The 21,926-nt window shown below is 46.2% G+C and overlaps 1 protein-coding gene across 3 annotated transcripts in view; it reads right to left on the bottom strand.

The window, feature by feature from the left end:
- Positions 1–21,740, bottom strand: part of pdlim2 (PDZ and LIM domain 2 (mystique)) — a 36,816-nt gene extending 15,076 nt beyond the window's left edge. Inside the window, exons 1-6 of one of the 3 annotated variants that reach the window (XM_048998058.1) lie at positions 21,455–21,740; positions 13,252–13,391; positions 11,301–11,452; positions 6,891–6,960; positions 4,978–5,129; positions 3,404–3,473 (exon numbers count right to left, since the gene is read on the bottom strand). In XM_048998058.1, coding sequence (XP_048854015.1) covers positions 3,404–3,473; positions 4,978–5,129; positions 6,891–6,960; positions 11,301–11,452; positions 13,252–13,344 — 537 coding nt within the window. In that variant the 5' untranslated portion in view covers positions 13,345–13,391; positions 21,455–21,740. Of the gene's footprint in view, positions 1–3,403; positions 3,474–4,977; positions 5,130–6,890; positions 6,961–11,300; positions 11,453–13,251; positions 13,392–20,634; positions 21,149–21,293; positions 21,435–21,454 lie in introns of those variants that run through there. The other 2 variants (XM_048998081.1, XM_048998069.1) reach the window with 2 other exon arrangements.
- Between the last annotated feature and the right edge of the window lie 186 nt (positions 21,741–21,926).

Below are 21,926 nucleotides of genomic sequence, written 5' to 3'. Positions count from 1 at the left end.
ATGCAACGCGTGGAAATAACGTCACATTAATGTCACAGTAAGAACGTTAGCCTGCCAATCTTGAGGTGACCTTCACTTAATGTTAATGAAAGTTCTGGGAGTGACCCGTTAGCTGGGCTGGTCCATTTCAGGGCACCTCTACACGCACACATTCACACAGTCATATACTACACGCATTTGAGATACACCTACTAGCCTGTTGGAAGAAACCTGTGTAACACAACAGGTACCATCAATGACATGTAGGAAGCATCCAAGGCTCTTTTTCCTTTTGCAAAACCAACCAGTAACCCCCCCGCCAACTGCCTTCGCCCCGCTAATTTATGAATGAATTAAGGCTGAAGGTATTTTGCCAGAAACTGCAGGTCTGTGATACATCAGTGCTAAATGCTGTTTGCTGCTTTAAGCGAACATGAAGTTCTGTATAATCCACTTGTGTACAGCATTTCATATCTGCGACGCTGACGACAGAACGACTGCCTGTAATTAAGAACAGCATTTAAGAGCTTTTAAATACATCATTATCTTCTATTTTCCCAAACCTCAGCACCGCTGTAATCTAGCCCCTTCTCACGAAGCTGAAGCTGGACCCAACAACAGGCCCCTGAAAACCGCTTCTATGTTAAAAAGGACGACACGGCATTTCAGCAGCTTTCAGGCCCTTACAACCCAACACTGAACATGACACGTTTCAGTCTGAATTTAGAAAACACCACAGTCATGAAGCAGCACTTGTCTGACTGACACCTTCCTTCTGTACTGCGGTTGTGTCTCTCTGTTCTTGCACTTCCTTGCCTCTTGACACCACAGGCCACTATATCTCAGCGGAGAGGTGTTTTCTTGGTTTTTAGGCCTTCTCCCAAATTATTGAAATTGACAGATATACTTTTTGAGATACTCAAAGTAGCTGCGTGAAGTTCACAGAAATTTAGAGGGGTGTGGGGGTTAGGTGTTGCCCTACCCTGGGGTTTTACACAAGCAGAGTTAATTTGCTGCTGTTCTGAAGGCACGCAGCTTGATGCATGTTAGAGGGCTCTCACGGCATGGACCCCATTCACACACATACCGCGGAGTAGATGGCACAGAACTTCAGGAAGTTCAGCTCCCACCTAACTTAGACCTGATTGCCAGACCAAGATGAACTGTAATGGCTTCAAGTAAATATGGAGAACAGAGGCCTTTTGAGAGGTCTCTCGGGTTGGATTCATTTGCATTGCAAGCACCTCAAACATCCTTCATGTACAGAATACAGCCAAGGTAAGGGGGGGGGGGGGTTCTATTAATTATACAGAAAAGCTGCTCCATGTGGAGGGGAAGCCAATGCCATGCGGTTGCAAAAATGCTTATTTAAAAAAAAAAAAAAAGTCTTTATTAGAAACAGGCAGACACTAGAAGAATGTTTCATAAAATGACGCTACTAGGAGTCTTGCATGCACCACCTTACACTGCTTGCCAAATTCAGAATGCATGAACTTCTCACCTTTAAAGAGCTAAACAGACGCATCAAAGCATAATGCCTTAGTTTGTCATAGTTAAGAGGCCAAGCAGGGGCTGAGAACTGATCAAAGACCCATTTATAAATGAAACACCACTGCCACAGCATTCCTAACCCAGCTAACCCAACTGGCTATTCAGAGCCTCATTTTTGTCTTTACGGTCTCCATTCTCCTCAGGGTTATGTAGATCCTCTTCCACATCTCTTGCGTATTGCATCTGGTTAACAGTATTGTTGTGTAACCAAATAATCTCTTAGAACAATACCCAGCCTCTCTGTTTTGCCTCCTGTCATTAGCACTGGTTTTAGACAGAAAAGTACTCTGACTTCTGGCCTGCGAGTGTGTACAGCAGCATTTCCCAATATGGTCCTCAGGGAGCCACAGTTGGTCCACAATTTTTGCTCCCTCCGAGCACCCTGCCAGACAGTCCACATTTTTGCTCCCTCAGTTGTCTGGGAGGGAGCAAAAACATGAATTGGGAAACGGGGGTCTACATTGTGGATCCACATGCTGACGTGACCGTGCATCAGGCCATTCTCACCACCCGCCCTGAAATCCTCAGCTCAGCAAACCAACGGACGATAAGTAATCATACAGCCTTCCTTGTATAAAGGGATTTATATACAACCACTGGTATTACTTAGCCTTTCTATAGTAAGTTTTACAGAAGAATAATTTTGAAATGTATAAATTGCCAAATATTTAAAATTGACTATTTAAAATATTTGCCAATTATAAAATTATAAATCATTCTTGATTTATGCGGGGGAAAAAAAAAAACTATTGTAATCTCTTTGTTTTAGTCCTAATTTGTCAAACAAACAAACAAACAATACTGATCACAATGTTCCCATCTTGAAACCATGAAACCACAAAAAAAATTCATATTGTGAAGAATTGAAGTCATGAGTTCATGGGCAGGAATGACCACCATTGTCTTTTTAGGTGCATCTGTGCTCAGCCTTTGCGTAGAGGGCATCATCTTTCAGGCAACTTCAGTGAAAGTAGCAGACCAGTTCTTCTACCACAAGCCAATAATGGTGCTTCACCAAGAGGCTCCCCAGGAGCACAGAGTTCTCGTGCACCTAAGCATCAGCCTTGACTATTTCCAGGTCCAATGTCACCAGCATGACTGTCTAAAAGTTACAAGTAAACACAAACATCTTCAGATCATACCACTTAGGAATTTTATCTCAAGAATCATAGAGCTGCCATTTCTAACAAGTGAATTCAACCTCCACACCACTCAGAAAATTCCTGAAATTCCATGGCTGTTCCCCCAAGTTAAGATCTGTATGTTTTTTCCTGTCCTGTCAAATCCCATGTCTCTTCTGTCCGACCAGAGCTCCAAAGTCATGGAGTCCACATAGCCGAAATATCTCTGGATGAACTTTCCCATGGCGTTTTCTCCTTCAGCTTCATCAGGACCCTCTGTTCCTTTACCCTCTTTGTCACCAGTGGAATAATAAACAAACTCAGGAAACCCATGCAAAAATCAACCAGCTACCCAGGGCCTCCATAAGCCAATTTAAGTTTGCAAGAGACGCAGAGGGTAATTAGAATGAAACCTTTTGATCCACCTAAAAGGTCGTTTTTACCTCCATCTTCCAAACGACTGTAATGGAAGATTTGTTTTGCTGACAAATCAGTCCCTGGTCACATTCCATGTTAATGTCACACAGGAACCAAACCCACTATGACTTAAAGCTTCAATGACTGAGTTTACACGCATTGCCTGCTTTGAAGTTTCCTCGAACCATTTAACAACCCTGAACAGCTCTTTCGTTAAAAACACAAGCACACAAGTGATGACTGCGGGTCTCCCGTGCAGCTAGAGGACTGCAACTGCAGATCTCACGGACGGCACATCCACATTCTCAGCGTAGAAGGATCCGATGAAGATTTACCTGAGAGTAGGGTCTGGACAGGCGATGGCTGGAGTTCTTCTCCACGGGGGACCATGGACGCAGCTGGTGGCTGAGAGAAAAGGGAGCAGGTTTGGTCTCAACACTGGATCAGGTGTGTTCAGTCAATCAGAAGCTGAAAGACAGCTGGGACTTGTGTGTGGGGCAGGGATAGCAGGAAAACAAGGAGGGCAGTGGGGCTCAAGGACCGAGTTTGACAACCACTGATCTAGACAAAGCCTTTGTTTCCAACCAACCAGTTGAGTATAGAGTCACAGTCACTCAGCTGGATGGTTGAAACAAAATCTTGGCGTTTCCTACTTTCTGGACCTGAAATGTCCACCTCTGGTAGGGACCAAATCAGTCCCGAATGCCCCGCCATCCCCCCACGGTACTTGTACAATATCAGTAGGAACATATCCCCGCCATCCATACCCAAACATACACCCGAGCTGAGGGAGACACCAAGCTGTGTGACACGTTTCCCCGTTCCACTGCTTTACCCATCCAGCGGCCGTAGCCAGGCTGACTATCGATTTTTCGGATGCTGTCGTTCAGACCGTGCTCCACCAACTCTAGCCGCAGCCCAGCTACAATAACCACACTCACATTCCAATACCCTCGTGACCCTTTATTCGGGTGCCTCTCAGCATGACCTCCGCTGGCACAGAAAGGCTGCAGTACATCTGCTGCCGCTTGCCGGCCCATTCCTACACCAAAACCCAAAAGGGCCGCACTTTAACCCAAAGGAAAACACTTAATGAAAATATAAATGAATCAAATACAATGTCTGGAATGCACCCGTGTTCTCCACGGTTATGTCTTTATTTGGACAGTTGAGTGCAAGCAGGGCCTGGGAGTCGGGCCGTCCCAAACGGCGGCCCGATCCATCGGCAGCGAAGCGCGGCCCAAATCCCGGACCCAGGGGAATAGCGCGCAGCGGACAGCACGCCCCACGCCTTTGTGGCTGCACATAAAAGGAAGAATGCACTCTCCTTTGCACGTCCTTTGTTCGGCCCACGGATCCAGGGCTTCGCTTTCCGCTCGGGTGTCCACTGACCGCCCCGAGTCCGCAGAGCTGCCCCCGCCGCGATGGCTGACGCGCCTCATCGCCTCCTATCCGCCCAGCAAACCCTGGCTGCCGACACGGTGCCACCCACCTCGTCCTTTTTAATTCCCCAAACAAAACGGCTCCATTTGCCTCCTGATTCACATCCACAACAGATGCGGAAACTTGAACACGGACCTCTGCATTTGGACCGTATTCATGCTCCCCCACACCAGCGGCCCATCAAAAAGCAGGCGTGCGTGGAACATGACTAAAAGCCTTATTTTAAAGTTGCACAGAAGACTGACTTGACATTTATTCCAAGCATATGACAGGAGCATAGGAAACAGAAGGCAGGGGGGGGGGGACGTGTACCCCCTCAATATTTAAAATTTGGCTTCAATCGTTTCCCCCACAAAAAAAAAAAAAAAAAAAATCTATATATATAAAAAATTAAGCTGTTTCCCCAACTCAATATTAAATTCTCTAAGCCCTTGAGAGCATGTGACCTATGATAATAAGGCTGTACCTCTGAGTGCTGGAAGACAAACGTTTTTCCACCTTTCGATCAGGACTCAAGGGAGGCTCTGGAGAGTAGGGGCCCGGGGACAGAGAGGCTGGGCTGGGGATGGAGTACTCTCTGTAGTTCTGGTTTTCATCTCGACTCACATGCAGTACCTCCTGAATAGCAAGGACAGAAACTCAATGTAGGGGGAAAAAGTATCCAATCACAGGAAAGAGCTCGTTTGCATTTTATGATGTAAAAATATTCACAAGATTGCTGGACTTTGTGTCAGGGCGTGACATGGGAAATTGATACAATTTCAGTCAGATGTGCAACGGATGTTTATTCAAACAAAAGTGTGAATACAGATTGTGAACGTGAATATGACAAAAAGGCTGTTCATTTGTGCCCCCCCCAGAGAGCCTAAGCTTCTAGTTACTGCTGCTGTGTATTAGATGTCACCATTCACACCCCAGGGAGGTTCGATAGGAATTGCGTTACATCAGCAGCACACAAAAGCCTGCTGAGACATCATGTTCTGTCACACGGCTGAACGCTGATAGTCACAGAAATGAAAAGACAATCATACCCGAATGTTCTCACCTCCACTTGCCTGCTAATGATCATAAAAAACCAGGAACCTTGTCATGAAACGCAAACCATGTGTCATTGGGACAAGTAATAGGCAAATGTATGGAAGGACCAAGCAATCCGATAGATCATACCTCAATCCATCATGTACGAGCCTTATGCTAAACATATAATCACTGGGAAATCGCTTTGAAGTCCAACTGGCAAGTTTCTATAGTAGGGTTTCCCCAATTCTGGTCCTGGGGGGCCAGCCTGTAACACAGTTTGCAGATTTCCCTGCTTTAACATACATACTAAACCTGGGTGGGGAGCTGAATAATGGTGTTTCAGCAGGGAAGACTGCAAACCGGACCTCCAGTACCAGAATTGGAGAACCCTGTTCTATAGAATGGACAGGTGTGATTTTTACAAACAGATGAGTATCTAAAATTACCGCCTGAACCAAACAGTCACATGGAACTAAGTTTGCGGATTCATGCTTTTCTGACGCATATAAGCACTATGGTAACCAAAAAACACATTATAACCCTAGGAAGAGGGTGCAGTAAAGCGATACACCCCATGAGCACCAAGTACATCTGCGGTATATACTGGGAAAACACCATAGCGACTGGTATATTTTCTCTTATTTTCCCAGTTTCAAAACATCCTGTACAGCACGGCATACCCTAGACGTTTGACCAAACAAAATGTAGGAGACATTATTAGCATGAAGACTTAAATTTAGATGGATGTTACTGAAAACACAACTTTGATCCTCAGCAGCATGTCAGGCTGGAGTTCGTCATCCAAACAAGCACAGGAGTCCTGCTCTTTCCGCCATTCTCCCTTAGAAAATTAACAGTAAGACTCCCCCCACGACGGTGCCGCACAGCCACTCGCAAATGCTTCAGATGACGAGCGTCACCCATATTCCAGACTGAATCACAATAAGATCAACAGCCACTCTCAGCTGCACCTCAACCCGCCATCATCCTCACCCTTCTGAGCTCTCTCTGGTCCTGCTACTGACGGTTCTCTTCGTCTTTGCACATTTCCTTTCTAGATTTTCTTGGTGTTATTTATGCCAATGACCTTTTGATAATAAGTTATACGAAACGGTGTACAACTCTTGTTCCCATAAATACCACACCCTATACTGGTCACTGACTGGAAGTGCAGCCTAGCAGCTGTTGTATCTATGTTGGCTCCTTGACAGCCATATGCTGTGTGATGTACTACCATGCTTGTATGTCACACTGGACGAAAGTATCTGCTAAATAAATAGTCACAGTACAAGAAGTTCCAGAATGCGGGCGAACCGGCAACTCTTGCATGGCGGCAGTAACTGATGCGCTGTAACTGACCTGGAAGCGTCCTGTGAGCTGTTCGGGCGAGCTGATCCCGTTTGTCTGTCCAGGGCTCGGAGGTTCTGGCCTGGCAAGAAAGGAAGACTCAGATATAGGGTAGGGGGGTTTAAAAAAAAAAAAAAGGCATACAAAATGCCAAAATTTTGCTCCAGGGATGGTCCACTTAAGGACAGACTTGGAGATGCAGGGCAGCCCTACAGCTGTGTGATGGACCACGAGAGAGTAGATATCATGTCACCTTCTGAGAGCCGATGGACACTTATCTGAAACGCTGGAGTACCAGCGGCTTCATCTAGATCTCCAAACAAAAGGAGCATCATCCATCTCAAACTCAGATACCTCTCCTCTCCTCTCCCTCCAAAACAAACAAAAAAAAACCCCAACCAGTCTCAAGGAGTCACTTGACCTTTGTTGTGTTGTTCCGGGAGCTGAATGTGCAGGGAGAGCTTGAGCGCTGAAATAAACACTTTGGAAAGGCAAAGAGTTGGGGGACAGTTACAGCGAAGCACCGAGCACAGTGGGGCTTTAAAAAACACATTGTAAGCAGGCGCCCCCAGCAGAAGCCGTAAAAACGGAGGCGGGATTCTCCCCCCCCCCCCCCCAGACTGCTGCAAAACGGCAGCGGCTACTAATGAGGCCTGCAGGACGGCCACGGGCGCCGACTGTAAATCGCGCGTGAAGCCCCAAAACTCGCGGCCACCCGTCGCCAAAGCAGAAGTGGATAGTAACAAGGACAGCAAACACAAAAAACTTTGGGGAAAACAAATGCCAGAGAAGGAATCGGGCAGAGCCGGCAATAACAGTGCAGGATGGAGGAGGCGGGCTGGGCTGCCCGCTTAAAGGGATGGATGACAGTCTCGGGGGCCGTGGGTGACATTACAGGGCACATCTGGTCTTCCGCGGCTGTGGTTACAGTTTCAGTGGAAGAAACACTCAGACCACTGAAGCACACCAATATAGCCTGTCCCTGAAAGTCCTTTTCATGGCAAACTTAAAAAAAATAAATAAATGAACTGAAACAGCGAGATGATTTAAAATGTCCACCGTCTTGTAAGTGAAAGCACTTGGGGTATGAGAAGAGGCAGCCCGTGTTGACCCTGGGAAGACGTGGGGAGTTAGGGTGGTGCAGCACAAATCTGTTTGCCTCAAGCTCAGTCATGCAGAAATCCCAGGTATGGAACTGATTGCTGTCAAGTATGCAATTTACAATCTGTCTGCAGTCCCCCCCCTGCCCGCCATACCACACCCCACGCTTTGGCTGGACTGAAACCTACATGTGTTCTATGAGGAGCAGTGAAACGGGGCACCTACCAGACACCTCCTCATCCTCACTGTGTATATACAGATTTCTGTTTCTTAGATGAAAATTAATCCCTGAATTTTCTCAGACGGTTATAAAATGAGTCGTTAAGGGTTTCAGTCCGATGCTGTTCATGCAGCTTCTTCATGTTGGCATAATCAAACCCATCACCGTTTGGACATCCTGACTTACTGGACAATGAAAGCTGACAAAGGGGACCATAAAACGTTCCCTCAAGCCTTCTGATTACACAATTGACCCTATTGCCACAGGAGCACATGGTGATCATCGTTTCAGGCATGCTTTCACCAGCTCCCCAACAATATCGTGACCCAGCTGGATGCATTGACTAACTCAAATTAATTGGGTTCACATCCCAGAGCAGGGCTATCAAGGTCCAGGGCACCGCTGACTTTCCAGCCTTTTACCTGTGATCCAGGCGTGAAGCCTCTGCCCAATCAGAATCAGTAATTATTGAACTATACTGAACAAAAATATAAACGCAACACTCTTGTTTCTGCTCCCATTTTTCATGAGATGGACTTAAAGACCTACAATTCATTCCAGATACACAATATTACCATTTCTCTCAAACATTTCTCACAAATCAGTCTAAATGTGTGATAGTGAGCACTTCTGCTTTGCTGAGATAATCCATCCCACCTCACAGGTGTGCCACATCAAGATGCTGATCTGACATCATGGGTAGTGCACAGGTGTACCTTATACTGCCCACAATAAAAGGCCACCCTGGAATGTGCAGTTTTTTGCTTTATTGGGGGTCTGGGGACTCAGAACCGGTCAGTATCTGGTGTGACCACCATTTGCCTCATGCAATGCAACACATCTTCTTCGCATAGAGTTTATCAGATTGTCAATTGTGGCCTGTGGAATGTTGGTCCACTCCTCTTCAATGGCTGTGCGAAGTTGTTGGATATTAGTGGGAACTGGTACACGCTGTCGTATACGCCGGTCAAGCACATCCCAAACATGCTCAACGGGTGACATGTCCGGTGAGTATGCTGGCCATGCAAGAACTGGGACATTTTCAGCTTCCAAGAACTGTGTACAGATCCTTGCAACATGGGGCCGTGCATTATCTGTCTGAGTGGCTGGTCTCAGACGATCTTGGAGGTGAACCTGCTGGATGTGGAGGTCCTGGGCTGGTGTGGTTACACGTGGTCTGCGGTTGTGAGGCCGGTTGGATGTACTGCCATATTCTCTGAAACGCCTTTGGAGACGGCTTATGGTTGAGAAATGAACATTCAATGCACGAGCAACAGATCTGGTTGACATTCCTGCTGTCCGCATGCCAATTGCACGCTCCCTCAATGCTTGTGGCATCTGTGGCATTTTGCTGTGAGACAAAACTGCACATTCCAGGGTGGCCTTTTATTGTGGGCAGTATAAGGTACACCTGTGCACTACCCATGATGTCAGATCAGCATCTTGATGTGGCACACCTGTGAGGTGGGATGGATTATCTCAGCAAAGCAGAAGTGCTCACTATCACACATTTAGACTGATTTGTGAGAAATGTTTGAGAGAAATGGTAATATTGTGTATCTGGAATGAATTGTAGATCTTTAAGTCCATCTCATGAAAAATGGGAGCAAAAACAAAAGTGTTGCGTTTATATTTTTGTTCAGTGTAAGTACCTAGAACTGAAAACACGGCCTGGATTTGGAATCGAGGTCCGGATTTGAAGAGCCCTGCCCTAGAGTGAAACACCGCTTCTGCGATCCCCTTCCCCACAATTCTAACCATGCCAGGCAGTGGTCAATACGTCACCCAACCACGAAGCCTGTGCCCGATGCAAACATGGGATGAGCAGGACCTTCCCTGCTGATACTGATCAAAGACACGGGGCACCACATCGAATTGTGGAAGCTACTCCCCCTTCACCCAAAAACCATGCCTTCCTCCAGAGCGTGGTACAGATCGAATTCCCAGCCAGATAAAAATCTAGAAAAATACTGGCAAAAAAAAAGGCATTATTCTCCTACACTGGGTGACTAAGAGATGGACAATGACAATGAGGTCACTCTGCGAGAGGCTTCCTGACTTTGGCAGCCCGAGGCATCTGCAGCAATAAGCTCCTGCACAGAACGTGCATCGGAGCAAGGAGCTGAGTAACATGAAGCCAACACGGTAATGACCCACCAGAAACAAGGTGTGTGTGGTTAGCCAAGTTATCATGCTGTGCACACTTGTTCTTAGAGGTATCTGAAGTCACGAGTCTGCGGGGGGTCTGCTTCGTGTCGGGTCACTGGCTGGGATGAGATCAGCACCTTCCAACCACAACGAGGCACCCATATTGGTACTCAGGCCCTGATTGGTCAAATTTGCCAGAGGAGATAGAATAGCACTGTCTGAGGAAGGGAGGGTTGGGGTGTTATTTCTGGCCATGGCAGAGACATGAGGTCAGCGGGGAAAAATCCACTCGCATGGGTCTGGGCCATAAACACACACACACACACACACACACACACACACACACACACGTGAGCGTGAGAGAGAAAATGAGAGACAAGGGTAAACATTTCAGCCGTTTGATCCAAGCTCAGCAGCGGCGGATGGCATTTCAGCGGCAGATGGAAGCCGCCAATTAAAGCCTACAATGTAAACCTCATGCCTCAGAGCCAGTGACACCAATGCATGAACATAAATCCTACATGAGACCACCCCAGACGGCATCAATCGGGGAGACCCAAACAACGTGGCGTGACAAGGCATCCAGTGACAGAAGAGGGAAAAAAAAAAAAAAAAGTAACCCTCGTTAGACAGAAACAAAAATGAACCATTTCCTGGAACCTGAGACCTATTGGGGAGGGGGAGGGGGTTTGATGCAAGGCGTTGATTGTTTGTAGAGAGGAGAGGAAAAGAGGAAAAAAAAAAAAAAAAAAGGTTGCAGCCCCAGATGCCAGTATATGCACAAATATGGGAGTGCCAGTGGGCAGGGCAGGGCAGGAATGCCACAGGAACGCAGGCAGAGCAGTGAGTAACCTCAAGGTGAGCACTGGGCTCAAAGGTTCTCTCATCCACTTACTATCTATGGGCCTCAAGTCACGACGACTCCTCCAGATGGACCTTTTGCATCTGCTCACCTTTTCACCAGGAGCAGCAACTGTGTCTTGGAGTTCTTGATCTTGTTCTGGGCCTCCACGTTGAGCATCTCCGCTGTGCTCTCCCCGTTGATCTCCATGATGACGTCCCCAGGGAACAGGCCGGTCAGCTCAGCTTTGCTGCCTTCGTTGACCTAACGGACTCCAAAGATGCCAGTCAGGGCTCAGCTCTTACCCTCCGCCCGAGGCGGGCACCAGTCTCCCGCAAGCACCAAGCCTCTCATTTATTTCAGCTCTCGTCTCGAGCTCCGACAGAGCCGATAAACTTTTCAACAACTGGAGCTCAGGCTGCGGTACGTTACAGCCACTTAAGGACAACACGAACCTGCCTGACCGCATCCAGAGAAGCATCTCCGGGCGCAATATGCTGTCACCGTTACACTGATCCAATATGTCGCACTCACATCAACGCCCCATTTTCCAATCCATTATAAATATTTAAAGAATTGAAAAACTCATAAACGGCAATGACCTAAAGTTCATCAGTCATTCACATGTGATCAACAGCTGCTCCAATACCTAATATGCCAAGACAAGATTGACTGATTAGGACAGACCTGTCCTTGTCCTAACGGCTTGAGCCTTAAAGAGCTGCATTCACCACAGGAGAGATTCCACACTGAGGGAACAAATACCGAGCCACTGTAGAGTAAGTGGGACAAAAGACTAAACTAACAAGGCAGAGTCCAACAAATGCCACAAAAACAGGATCACATGGAGAAACTTTGCTAAATGATCTCCGCTTACAAACAAACAGTCTATTGGCAAACGTAAAGTGATAGACCAAAAAGGTCTCTCTTGGCCCGTTCGAGTGACAATTAGATATTGCCATGGCGACTCACAATAGCACATGCCTTCTCAAATCAGGGCATGCCTCGCTTGTCCCACCCCCAAAAAGGCTGCAATAAGAAACAGTCGCTGCAGTCTCTCTGCCAGACAGCTACTACCTCAATCTGTGCAAAGCCCAAAGGGAACAGAGGGCACAGCTGAAACGCATGTAAAACACGAAGAAGCCACAAACAGACCTACTGCTATTCAAAATGAGTCCTTCTAAAATTAACCCTCCGACTGCTTTTAATTACTAGACATCCCCCATCTCAGCTTGAGGAAAAAAAAAAAGAAACATTCAAATTTTGTTCCTATGAAAACATGAAATGAAAAACTGAAAGACGAGCGCGTTCTGGTACAGTCTTGACGAAAACGGCAGCGGCTGACGGAGGTGGATATCCACCTCTGGCGGCTGACAACGAATCACAAGGATGCACCATGCTGGTCATCTGGAGCTTCCAGCCGTGATCTATTAGCCTATTAGGCCACGTGGCCGACAGGCATTTGCTGATACTCAGCTGATGGTGAGGTTCTCTCCGCAGGGCTCAGTACATGAAGGTTCAGAATGCCTAGCTAAGGCCCAGAATAAACCCACATCCGAATCCAGCACCTCTTTATTTAATGTTTTTTTTAACGTAAATGGGCAGTGAACCGGTGGCAAAATGCCGAGCATTAAGGCGTCTCCAGAGAAGCCTCTGGCAGTGGGGGGGGGGATGGGGGGGGCTGCCTTCCCTTTCCTCTCATACACACCAGCGCGACTTCCATCTTCCTGTTTCATCTGCACTAAAGCTTGGCAGAGGAAAAGTATGTACAGAAAATTAAGGAAAAAACAACAACCCCCCCCACCCCCTGGGCAACTGTACTCAGCGACTTCCCTGTGGCGGAAGGGGCTCGTTCCCAGACCTCAGCGGCCTGACAAACAGGTAGCAGCTATGGGGCAAAAACAAACAGCAGGGAATAGGAGTCACACCCACCCAAGATTAAGATGGGACTTTCATCCATACAATCATTCCCAAAATCCAGCGTTTAGCTGGGAAACCTTGGAGCACAGCATGACGACCTTTTCACAGAAGCAGGCGCAGTGCACAGCTGGCAGTGGGGTTACCTTGGAAACCGTTATAGCTCTCTTGAAGTCCCTGCCTCCAGATATTCTGAAGCCCCAAGGGGCAGGGCCGATGAGGGTGACCGTTAGCGCCATCGTGTGGCCGCTGGCTGCCGAACTCAGCCTTCAGGAAGCTCTTCCACCTGCAGGAGAGGAAGCCGAGCCCATGAAGACAAACAAACCACAGTAAAATTCCCTGCACACTTTCTGAATGCCACTGAATCTCACTAGTCTCTGAGCAGAAGTTCACTTTGGGGGTGGGGTGGGGGGTCGAGTGTCTGAAAACAACCTTGCATTGCATTATGCCGTTAATCCTGTTCCATCTACTTTATTCCATCTACAGATTAATATTAAAACACACATTACCATCGGCCATGCAACACCCAGTGTAATAAGTCAGTAATCCAACATTACATTGGCAGAGCATAATTGTTTTTTTTATGCGTTTATTACCTGTGATAAGTTTATACCCAGGCTTCAATCTTGAACACTCTCAAGGGGTTACATCACAAGCCAACCGTATGGCGCAAACACTTAGAGAGAAGTCAAATAAGTTTAGCTGCAAATCCACATGTGTTTCAAATCGTTCAGAGGAATTAAGATCTGGGAGGTGGAATCACAGATCACTAATCCTTAAAACATTCACCGTATGATTTACACCTTATGACACAAACTTCTCCCAACGGGCTTGAATAGTTCTGCACTTAACCCATTTCGTACTGCTGGACTCCAGCAGCCTGGCACATCTTCCTGTGCAGATGATCAGCTCTCTGAAACCCGAGACCCACAAACGCCAGGGCGGCCGCTTCCTACCCCACCTGGCAGTCAGCTTTCACTCCGACACAGTGGATGTTCCCGTTCCAGCACAGATACAGAGGAGGAGGAACCTCGTACTCAGCTTGCAGTCTTTGAGGGAAAGTGCTGAAAGGCTCTCAAACGCCATAAACCTGGTCTGTCTATATGACTGCAGACAGAAAAGCACTGGTAGTTCACAGGAGTGGGGACTTTGCCTTTAAGCTAATTCGCTTGTAAAATTGTAGGCTTGTTAAATATGTATAAATGCCACAGGTCACAGGAGCCACAAGACCTTGCAGGCCTCAACAATGCTGCGAGTTAATGGTTAGGGCTGAGCCTTTTCCAACAAAAGCCGGTTCTCTTTAAAAATCGAGCTACTAACTGAATGGATCATGCCATTTAACAGTATTCAAACTTCATAGTCAAATTGTCACAGGTGCGGCCCTCAAAAGGCCTGCTTGAATAATTCAAGGCCCAATTAAGATAAAACATGCTTACATTTGTATACAAAGTTGCCTTGTGCAACCGTTGCACCATGAGCAGTCAGTTTACAACAGACGTCAGCACTGCACTGCATTATGGTACACTGGGAGCAGTTTACATCCTCTATACGGCACACTCTGCATTGCATTGTGGGTATGTTATAAAGAGCACTACAAAACGGCAAACACACAGACTCTTAAGTTATTACAGAAGTAAAATGTGTCGAATATCCAGTTCAGCAGTTATCAATACACCTTTATCCCAAGCAGGAAGTTCTAGCTTGACCACGAAAGGTATTTGGGTTAATGTGATATAGTATACTAGACCAATTCAGCAGTCGATTTAAAAGAAACCAAGAAGTTTTATTAGCAATGAGCTCTGCTGGGATTAATATTATGAATCTTGAGGAATGCAGTTCCCTCTCTTAGGTAAAACAGGCCAGGTTACTCTTATCAGACGAGAAGCTGACCAAACCTGATGAACTAAAGGACAAATTCCTTTATCTAGTTAAATGGAAAAAAGAATTGGGACAGCCTTCCAACTGACATGCCACCTGCAGGTCCAGGACGCGACCCCGTGCTGTTCGGTCGAGCAAAGTATTAAAGCTGCATCAGCAAATTCCACCTATAAAAAAAAAAAGTAACTTGTTAATCTGTAAGCCAAGCAAGTAATTAAAATGCATCTGCTGATGCATGCATGATAGTATATTGCTATAGTGACAGCGGGTGTTTGGTCAGGGTCATAAACATCACAGAAAATGCAGCAGGGAACGATGCTAGAGATTTTTAAAGCAAAAAGACGGCAAAGATGGCGAATTTGCTTTTTCTTTCTTAAATCTGCTGCAGTCTTCTGCTGCCAGCCCAGAACGGAGAAGAGGACAGCAGGTTGACATCCAAATTTTCAGGGGTACAACTTAGCCAAGCCGTATTACCGTGAACGTTCCAGCAAGACAAACGGTAATGGCTGTTTGTTATGGAGGTAGCAATTTAGAATCTTTAGTACTGGTTCAGCAACGAAGAGAGACTGAAAACAAGGCACCAGGGACATTTAGCGCGAGGTCAATTTCAGGCCTGAGGACAGCCAGCGAAGCAACATTCTTGGAAACGAAGCATGTAATTTCCCCAGTGCGAGCTGCAGTTAGCGCTGGTCACATCCATTTCGAGGAATTAGCTCACGGCTTTGCCGTTCACACAAGGACGAATGACACAAAACTGACTGTCCACGTGCGACCGCCACGATGCCTCAAGCGCCACACAAGATAACCTCGATTCCCACACAACTCGCAGGGGCCCGACAACCTGTGTCATGAAAGCGCAGATCTGACAGCCAATCAGATTGCAGTGATCTACATGGCAGTGACGTCATCACTCCTGGCCCAGGAGCAGCAGCCCGGAAGTGTCCCCGTCGGCACATTCCTCGAGTGTTTGGGGCAAGGAGCAGAAACCCACCCAGTCATTAGCAGACTTGAGCTGCTGGCACAGGTACGGCACCCTCCGTCATTAGCAGGGCTTAATTACTGGCCATGAGACAGTTTAGCGCTGTGCTTCCATGCCCCGTAAAACAATACAAAATGCCTGAGCTTCCCAGTAATATTTTCCCCACTGACTGACTCATGTTTGCAGGAGAAACATTCATCATATGTACATTTAAGATGAAAATTACATGGTCACATGGGTGAAAAAAAAAAAAAAAAAGAAAAAAAAAAGAGGTCACTATGGAAACCATGTCTGTATTAGCAAACTCTAGTCAATAAACTCCACTCAATATACCACTGATCATCTGCTAATCACACACCTCTAGGGTAGGGGGGTTAAATCTCACATCTGCTCTGCGTGTGTTGAGTTCATATGGTCTCCACATGTGGCCCGGGGATTTTTCAAGATATTCCAGATTCCTCCCACAGTCCAAAAGACGTGCAGTTGCCCAATTGGCACCACTAACTCTGCTGTAGTATCAGTGCACGAGTCCTGCAATGGACTGGCATCCTGTCCAGGGTGTGATCCAACCTCGTACCATATGCCGACTGGGGGAGGCTCCAGACCCGCTGGCCACCATGACCAGGACGGATCAGACACAAATAAACAGCCAACTTTAAAAATTACTTTCACAGTTACTGCCATTTGAGAAAAATCTCAGATGCAATTTTAGCGTCGTGTCACATCTCAGAGTAACACCAAAATACACACCTAATTAATCCAGGGTGTAGATTAAACATGAAAAAGGCTTAAGTTTTGCCATGAATACACATACATTAATGCCGAATAATTACGCCAGGCACCATGTCGGATTTCACCTTAAAACACCCAAAGAAATCGAATATTTATAAGATACAAATAGTTTTAAGTGGGACCATTTTCCCATTATTGTTAATTCAGACTAATTTTATTTTAAAAGGCAATAAAGGAAAATGAACAAAAAACCTCAATGTTAAATTTTACTTGCTGAAAACTGGAATAGCAGTATCATTACTCAAACGTACTTTATTAGTACAGCGCGGATGTCTTGATGGGGCTCTACAGAGTAACAATATTTGCTCTGTTCCTCAAGTCAAACATTCCAGTAATTCGAAATACATGAACAGCTCACATTCAACGTGCATTTCATGGAAACAATGTTTTGTCGGCGTTGCTTAGCAGTGATCACGCTGCATCACAACACTATCAGGTGAGAATGCCTTAGGGGGAACAAACCGCATGTGTACGTACCACTACACCTCCCGGGAACAGGCCTCGGGCCTGCCAGTCATTCATGCCAGGAGGGAGGGAAAATGGTTTGGGGTGAGCAATCAGCATGAAACCGATAGAATTTCTTAGAATCATAACTTACGAATTATCTGACAGAAGAGGCTGGGATATCATGAAAGACAAAGGCAAAAGCAAAAAAAAGGATTTAAAAAGGATAGACTCAAGCAATGAAGCCAAAGAACACATCCGGAAATATGCAAGTAAGACTTTCTTATGCCGTTGTGGAAAGTGGAACTTGATATACCAGCTCAAAAGCACTAGCAAGCACATCAACCCCTGGCCAACATCCCGCCTGTGACATAGTGAAACTCTGCGTGGGTAAGACTTGATGACACCTACACTCCCACTGCGCAGTAGTGATGATGACCAAACCTGGTATCCTTTCATCTGCTGTCCGCGCCCAGTGCCCATTCTCCATGCTGCAGAATGTAGGCGTTGGCTGGTCATTGGTCAATCTTGGCAAGTCAGTGTTCACAAGCGTGTTTCATGCAGGAAGGGAACGTGGTAGGGCTGACCTGACCTAGAGGTCACCAAGCTACACCCAACAGGAATCCCAGTGGTCATCACTGGCTCAACCAGAGCAGAGCACGCTCTTCAGGATGACTTCGTTGTGGGTGGTTTCGGGTCATAAAAAAAAAAAAAAAAAAAAAAAAAAAAAAAAAGACTGGCAAGATCAATGGTATTATTTGGTACTGAACCAAAGAACATCTCAGCAATGCCAGATCCACCTACCATGCAGCGCCATTAGCCCACTGCATGCCAGATGCCATTTATTCAATCGGAACTACTTAATATTTAAGGATGTTACTTCACCCAATACCATACAAGCTGAATTTACTACCAGCCCTGTGACAGTACCAGCTGTGACAGCCGTCTTCCCAAAACCGCAAAATAAAACATCGGCTGGGTGTGGTAATGGACTAGAACCAGAGCAGAATGACAAAAAGCACAAGATGCCAATGCTAACAGGTGGGTCATCACTGCCACGCTGACCAGCCTTCAGTCAGAGTTTCAAAGAGCAGCTACTGCACAGCCCCTTTCCTGGAGGTGCCTCGCACTTCAGGGAGTGTTCCCTATGGGAAGGAACTCCGGCCTCTCCCTAGGAGAGCCTTCCTACCACAGACTGCACTCTGGAGTTCAAGAAAAACATCACTGCGAAGGAGAGAGAGACTCACAACAGATCAGAGCTGAGAAGAATCCAGACAAGTTCCAAGGAAGATGAACCAAGGCAACATGGTTTTGATGTATATATTGTCAGAAAAAAAAAAAGTACCAATTTGTACCCTTACTTGTCACTGGGGCTGTACCCTCAAGGGTAAATGTACCTTTTAAGGTACAGAAATTGACTATGAGAAACATTTTTGTACCATTGATGCTACATTAATGCTGTTTGTACCTTGGGGGTGTTCCTCAGGTTCCATTTCTATACCTTAAATTAGACTAAAAAGGTACATTTACCTACTGTTAGGGTACAATTGACAGACCCTTGAGGGTACAGCCCCAGTGAAAAGCAAAAGGTAAACATTGGTACTCTTTTACTGACAGGCATCAATGTGAAGTTGGTTCACTATCAGCTGCCTTTAAAATTTGACAGTAATTGATGGCCCTCCCCACCCTAACCACAGAGCCAACTTTGTAGAACCATCCCAGCACCACGGCTCATGTGGCATGACAAAATGGCACCTACGAATCGCCTCGCAGTTCCGTTTTCAGCTGACAGGAAGTTCCCCGGTCCGCTCCACATGTACTCATCAGAAACAGACCTCATGCAAAAGTTACCATCCACAAAGATTTGTTATGTACCAGCCGAGCTCTGCCGCTCGGGTAGATGCCACATCCGGCCGTGAAGAGAGGCACGTCCTGTCACTGGGGCTCTGTCACCACTCGCCTGTTACTGCAAGTGTCTACACCGCAGACAATCCAACATCTACTTGTATTAGGCCAGAATCTTTGTTTTTTTGTCCTGTTGGTGTTGTTGCAAAGCCCGACAAATAACACATGCCCCAACCACGACCACGGCATGATGAGCAGAGACAAAAAAAACCACAGAAATTTCACTTTCAGCCAAGTGCAGCATGACGATTCAACTTTCAGAATGACCACAGAGTGTAAAGGAGATATGAACGTTCCTGATGTTACACCTGTCAATCCTAGAGGTACAGAACCGGCTGCACATGTGCCGCTCTGACTGTGCGCCTCTCGATAAGAACATTTCCTCTCGTGAATAAATAATAATAAAAGACTTTGGGGTAGGATACTAAACAACAGAATGCATCCGGAAGTATATGAATAAAATTCCACTCATCTTATTTCTAAACATGAAGGGGCTCCCTCTCCAACATTTTGTGGGTTGTGCTCGTGTTTTTGAGCAGAAAGGAAGCCGTGGAAAACACTTTTGCAAAAGCCCCGCTTGCCCGCGACGAACCAGACTCCTCCGCCCCTTGCCGGCGAGACGGGAGCGAAGCAGACCCCCCCCCCCCTACCACACACACACTAGTTTGGCTTGCGTTCTGCGAGGGGGCGTCCGACAGAACACTATAAACATACGAACATTTTTTTTTACCCTGTGAAATCATACAGTTCGTCAGCAGGCTTCTGTGCCCCTCTTACGTCACTGCGCTTAGGGAGCCCCCGAGTGGATTGACCCGTAAATAATAGGTCTAATGATAACCAAAATCTGCCTCATCTTATTAAAAGATAGTAATACCTGTAGCTTTCCCCTGCCAACATATTGCGAGCCCACACACTTCCTTAAGTGTAAGTGGAAGCCAAGCTACAGTTAACTCAGCATTTTATAGAGGCAACTCTCTAAAGACCGATTTTAAATCCACCATCGTCATCGCTTCAAGAGGGTATTTATCGCACTTTATTATCCAAGATCAACATTACATGTACCATCTTAAAGAGACAACCCCACACACAGCGCTGATATTTTCCTCCGAAAGTTTCAAATGTTTTATAAAACCTATACATTTTAACATTTGGTAAACATTCCGCAGTAAACTCTTCAGATGCTGCTTATACGAAATAATCGAGATCAGAACATTTTAACCCCTTATTATTAATTAGTGCGCAGCTGGGTGGATACGGTATTGCGACTGTCTATATGCACACGTGTAACGCACGCGTATTATATCCAGATATCCACATCTCATTTAATTACATGGCGATGAATCACATTCTCTCAAAGTAAATACAAAAATTATGACGGTGAACGTCCTAATGAAGGCCTATAATAAACGGAAGCAACGAAACACTAAGAAATATGCGGATGAATTCGCCTGCAGCCCGATTCGTGACAATCAAAAAATGTTTTCAGGAAAATGTGAACGTTCTAGTAAGAGAAAAGCATGCGTTTATTTACCCGTCAGAAACAGCTCAGGGCGAACGCTGAAGTCTTCCCACGAATGACGTGCGATTTTCTATCTGATGTCTGATCATTTTTTAGCACACTTCGCAAGTTTCACATCTACGTGTCGCGGTACTGCAAGGACGCGCACGCAGATCTCCCCCTCATTCTGCCGCATATAAAGTCACACTTTAGTAAACGTGACCCAAAAAGAAAAAAAATGCCAGGGTGTTTAAACGCCGACCTGAGGCAATTCTCCGGAAATTACAGCAAACCGCACACAGCAATTCATTCTGCATGTGAGCAACTCTTTCTACTTGAATCCAGGACAAAGTCTCTTACAGCGTCAAAGGATCCCCGGGCATATCGACTGCTTTGATATACTGCGTTTAAAACATTTCAAAACTCTGCTCTTACATTTAATTAAGGTAATACGGCAGATCAATGACTTTGGCTGTGAGGTGCACCGACTATACAGCCCATGCTCTCTACAAAATAACCCAAAACCTCAAAAAGCATTCAAACGGACCCACTTATCATTGTGGTATTGCAGCATTGTTCATGTCAGATACCTTTAAGATAATGCGTGGCGACAGGCCGTTTAAGCAAATGTTAAAATCAACCTGCGGCCCGAAAACTGACCTAAATTTGACATCAGTGGCTGGAGTACTTACTTCATACAGGATTTGCGCCACTTGTAGATTCAGGCGCCTGACAGCAACAAAAACTTCAATTCTTCTCTAAATTAGGAAGTACGCTCGATATTTTAGGTCGGGTCAGGTTAGTTGTGAATTAAAAATATAAGCAGATTATTAATTACGAACGTAAAACTTACCAGATTCAGCAGAAGATGCGGGAGCTGCAGGTAATTTGCAGCTCTAACGCAAAACAGCTGTTAAATCGGACACCTGTGAGGTCCAAAGCCTGGATCGCTACCGAAAGTGAAACGCTCCCCTAATGACGGTCCCTCAATTAAAAATGTGCTTGGTGTCGCTCGGAATACAGCAGATGTGGGATGCCGGCTGCTAGGGTGAGAGTGCGGTCTGCGCCGTGCGCTGCCGCAGTTATATACGGTACATGTGACCGAAGCTCGGCTACGCAAAAAGGACGCCCCAGCTCACTTTACTGCCGGCATTGACTATTCCCGGGCATCTTTCTAAAGGATGTTAATGACAAGTTTGAAAGGCTTTATGAATTGACCCCAATCTGCCATCAAAACCTCCAAAATAACATCCGGCAACCTGTGTTTTCATCAAAATAATCTCTCCGTTTCGCCAATAAGGCTTCACAAAACCTATTCAAGTGCG

This window comes from Brienomyrus brachyistius, chromosome 2 (genome assembly GCF_023856365.1).
Source record: "Brienomyrus brachyistius isolate T26 chromosome 2, BBRACH_0.4, whole genome shotgun sequence".
Taxonomy (NCBI): Eukaryota; Metazoa; Chordata; class Actinopteri; order Osteoglossiformes; family Mormyridae; genus Brienomyrus; species Brienomyrus brachyistius.
This window is presented reverse-complemented; position numbering and strand designations above follow the sequence as displayed.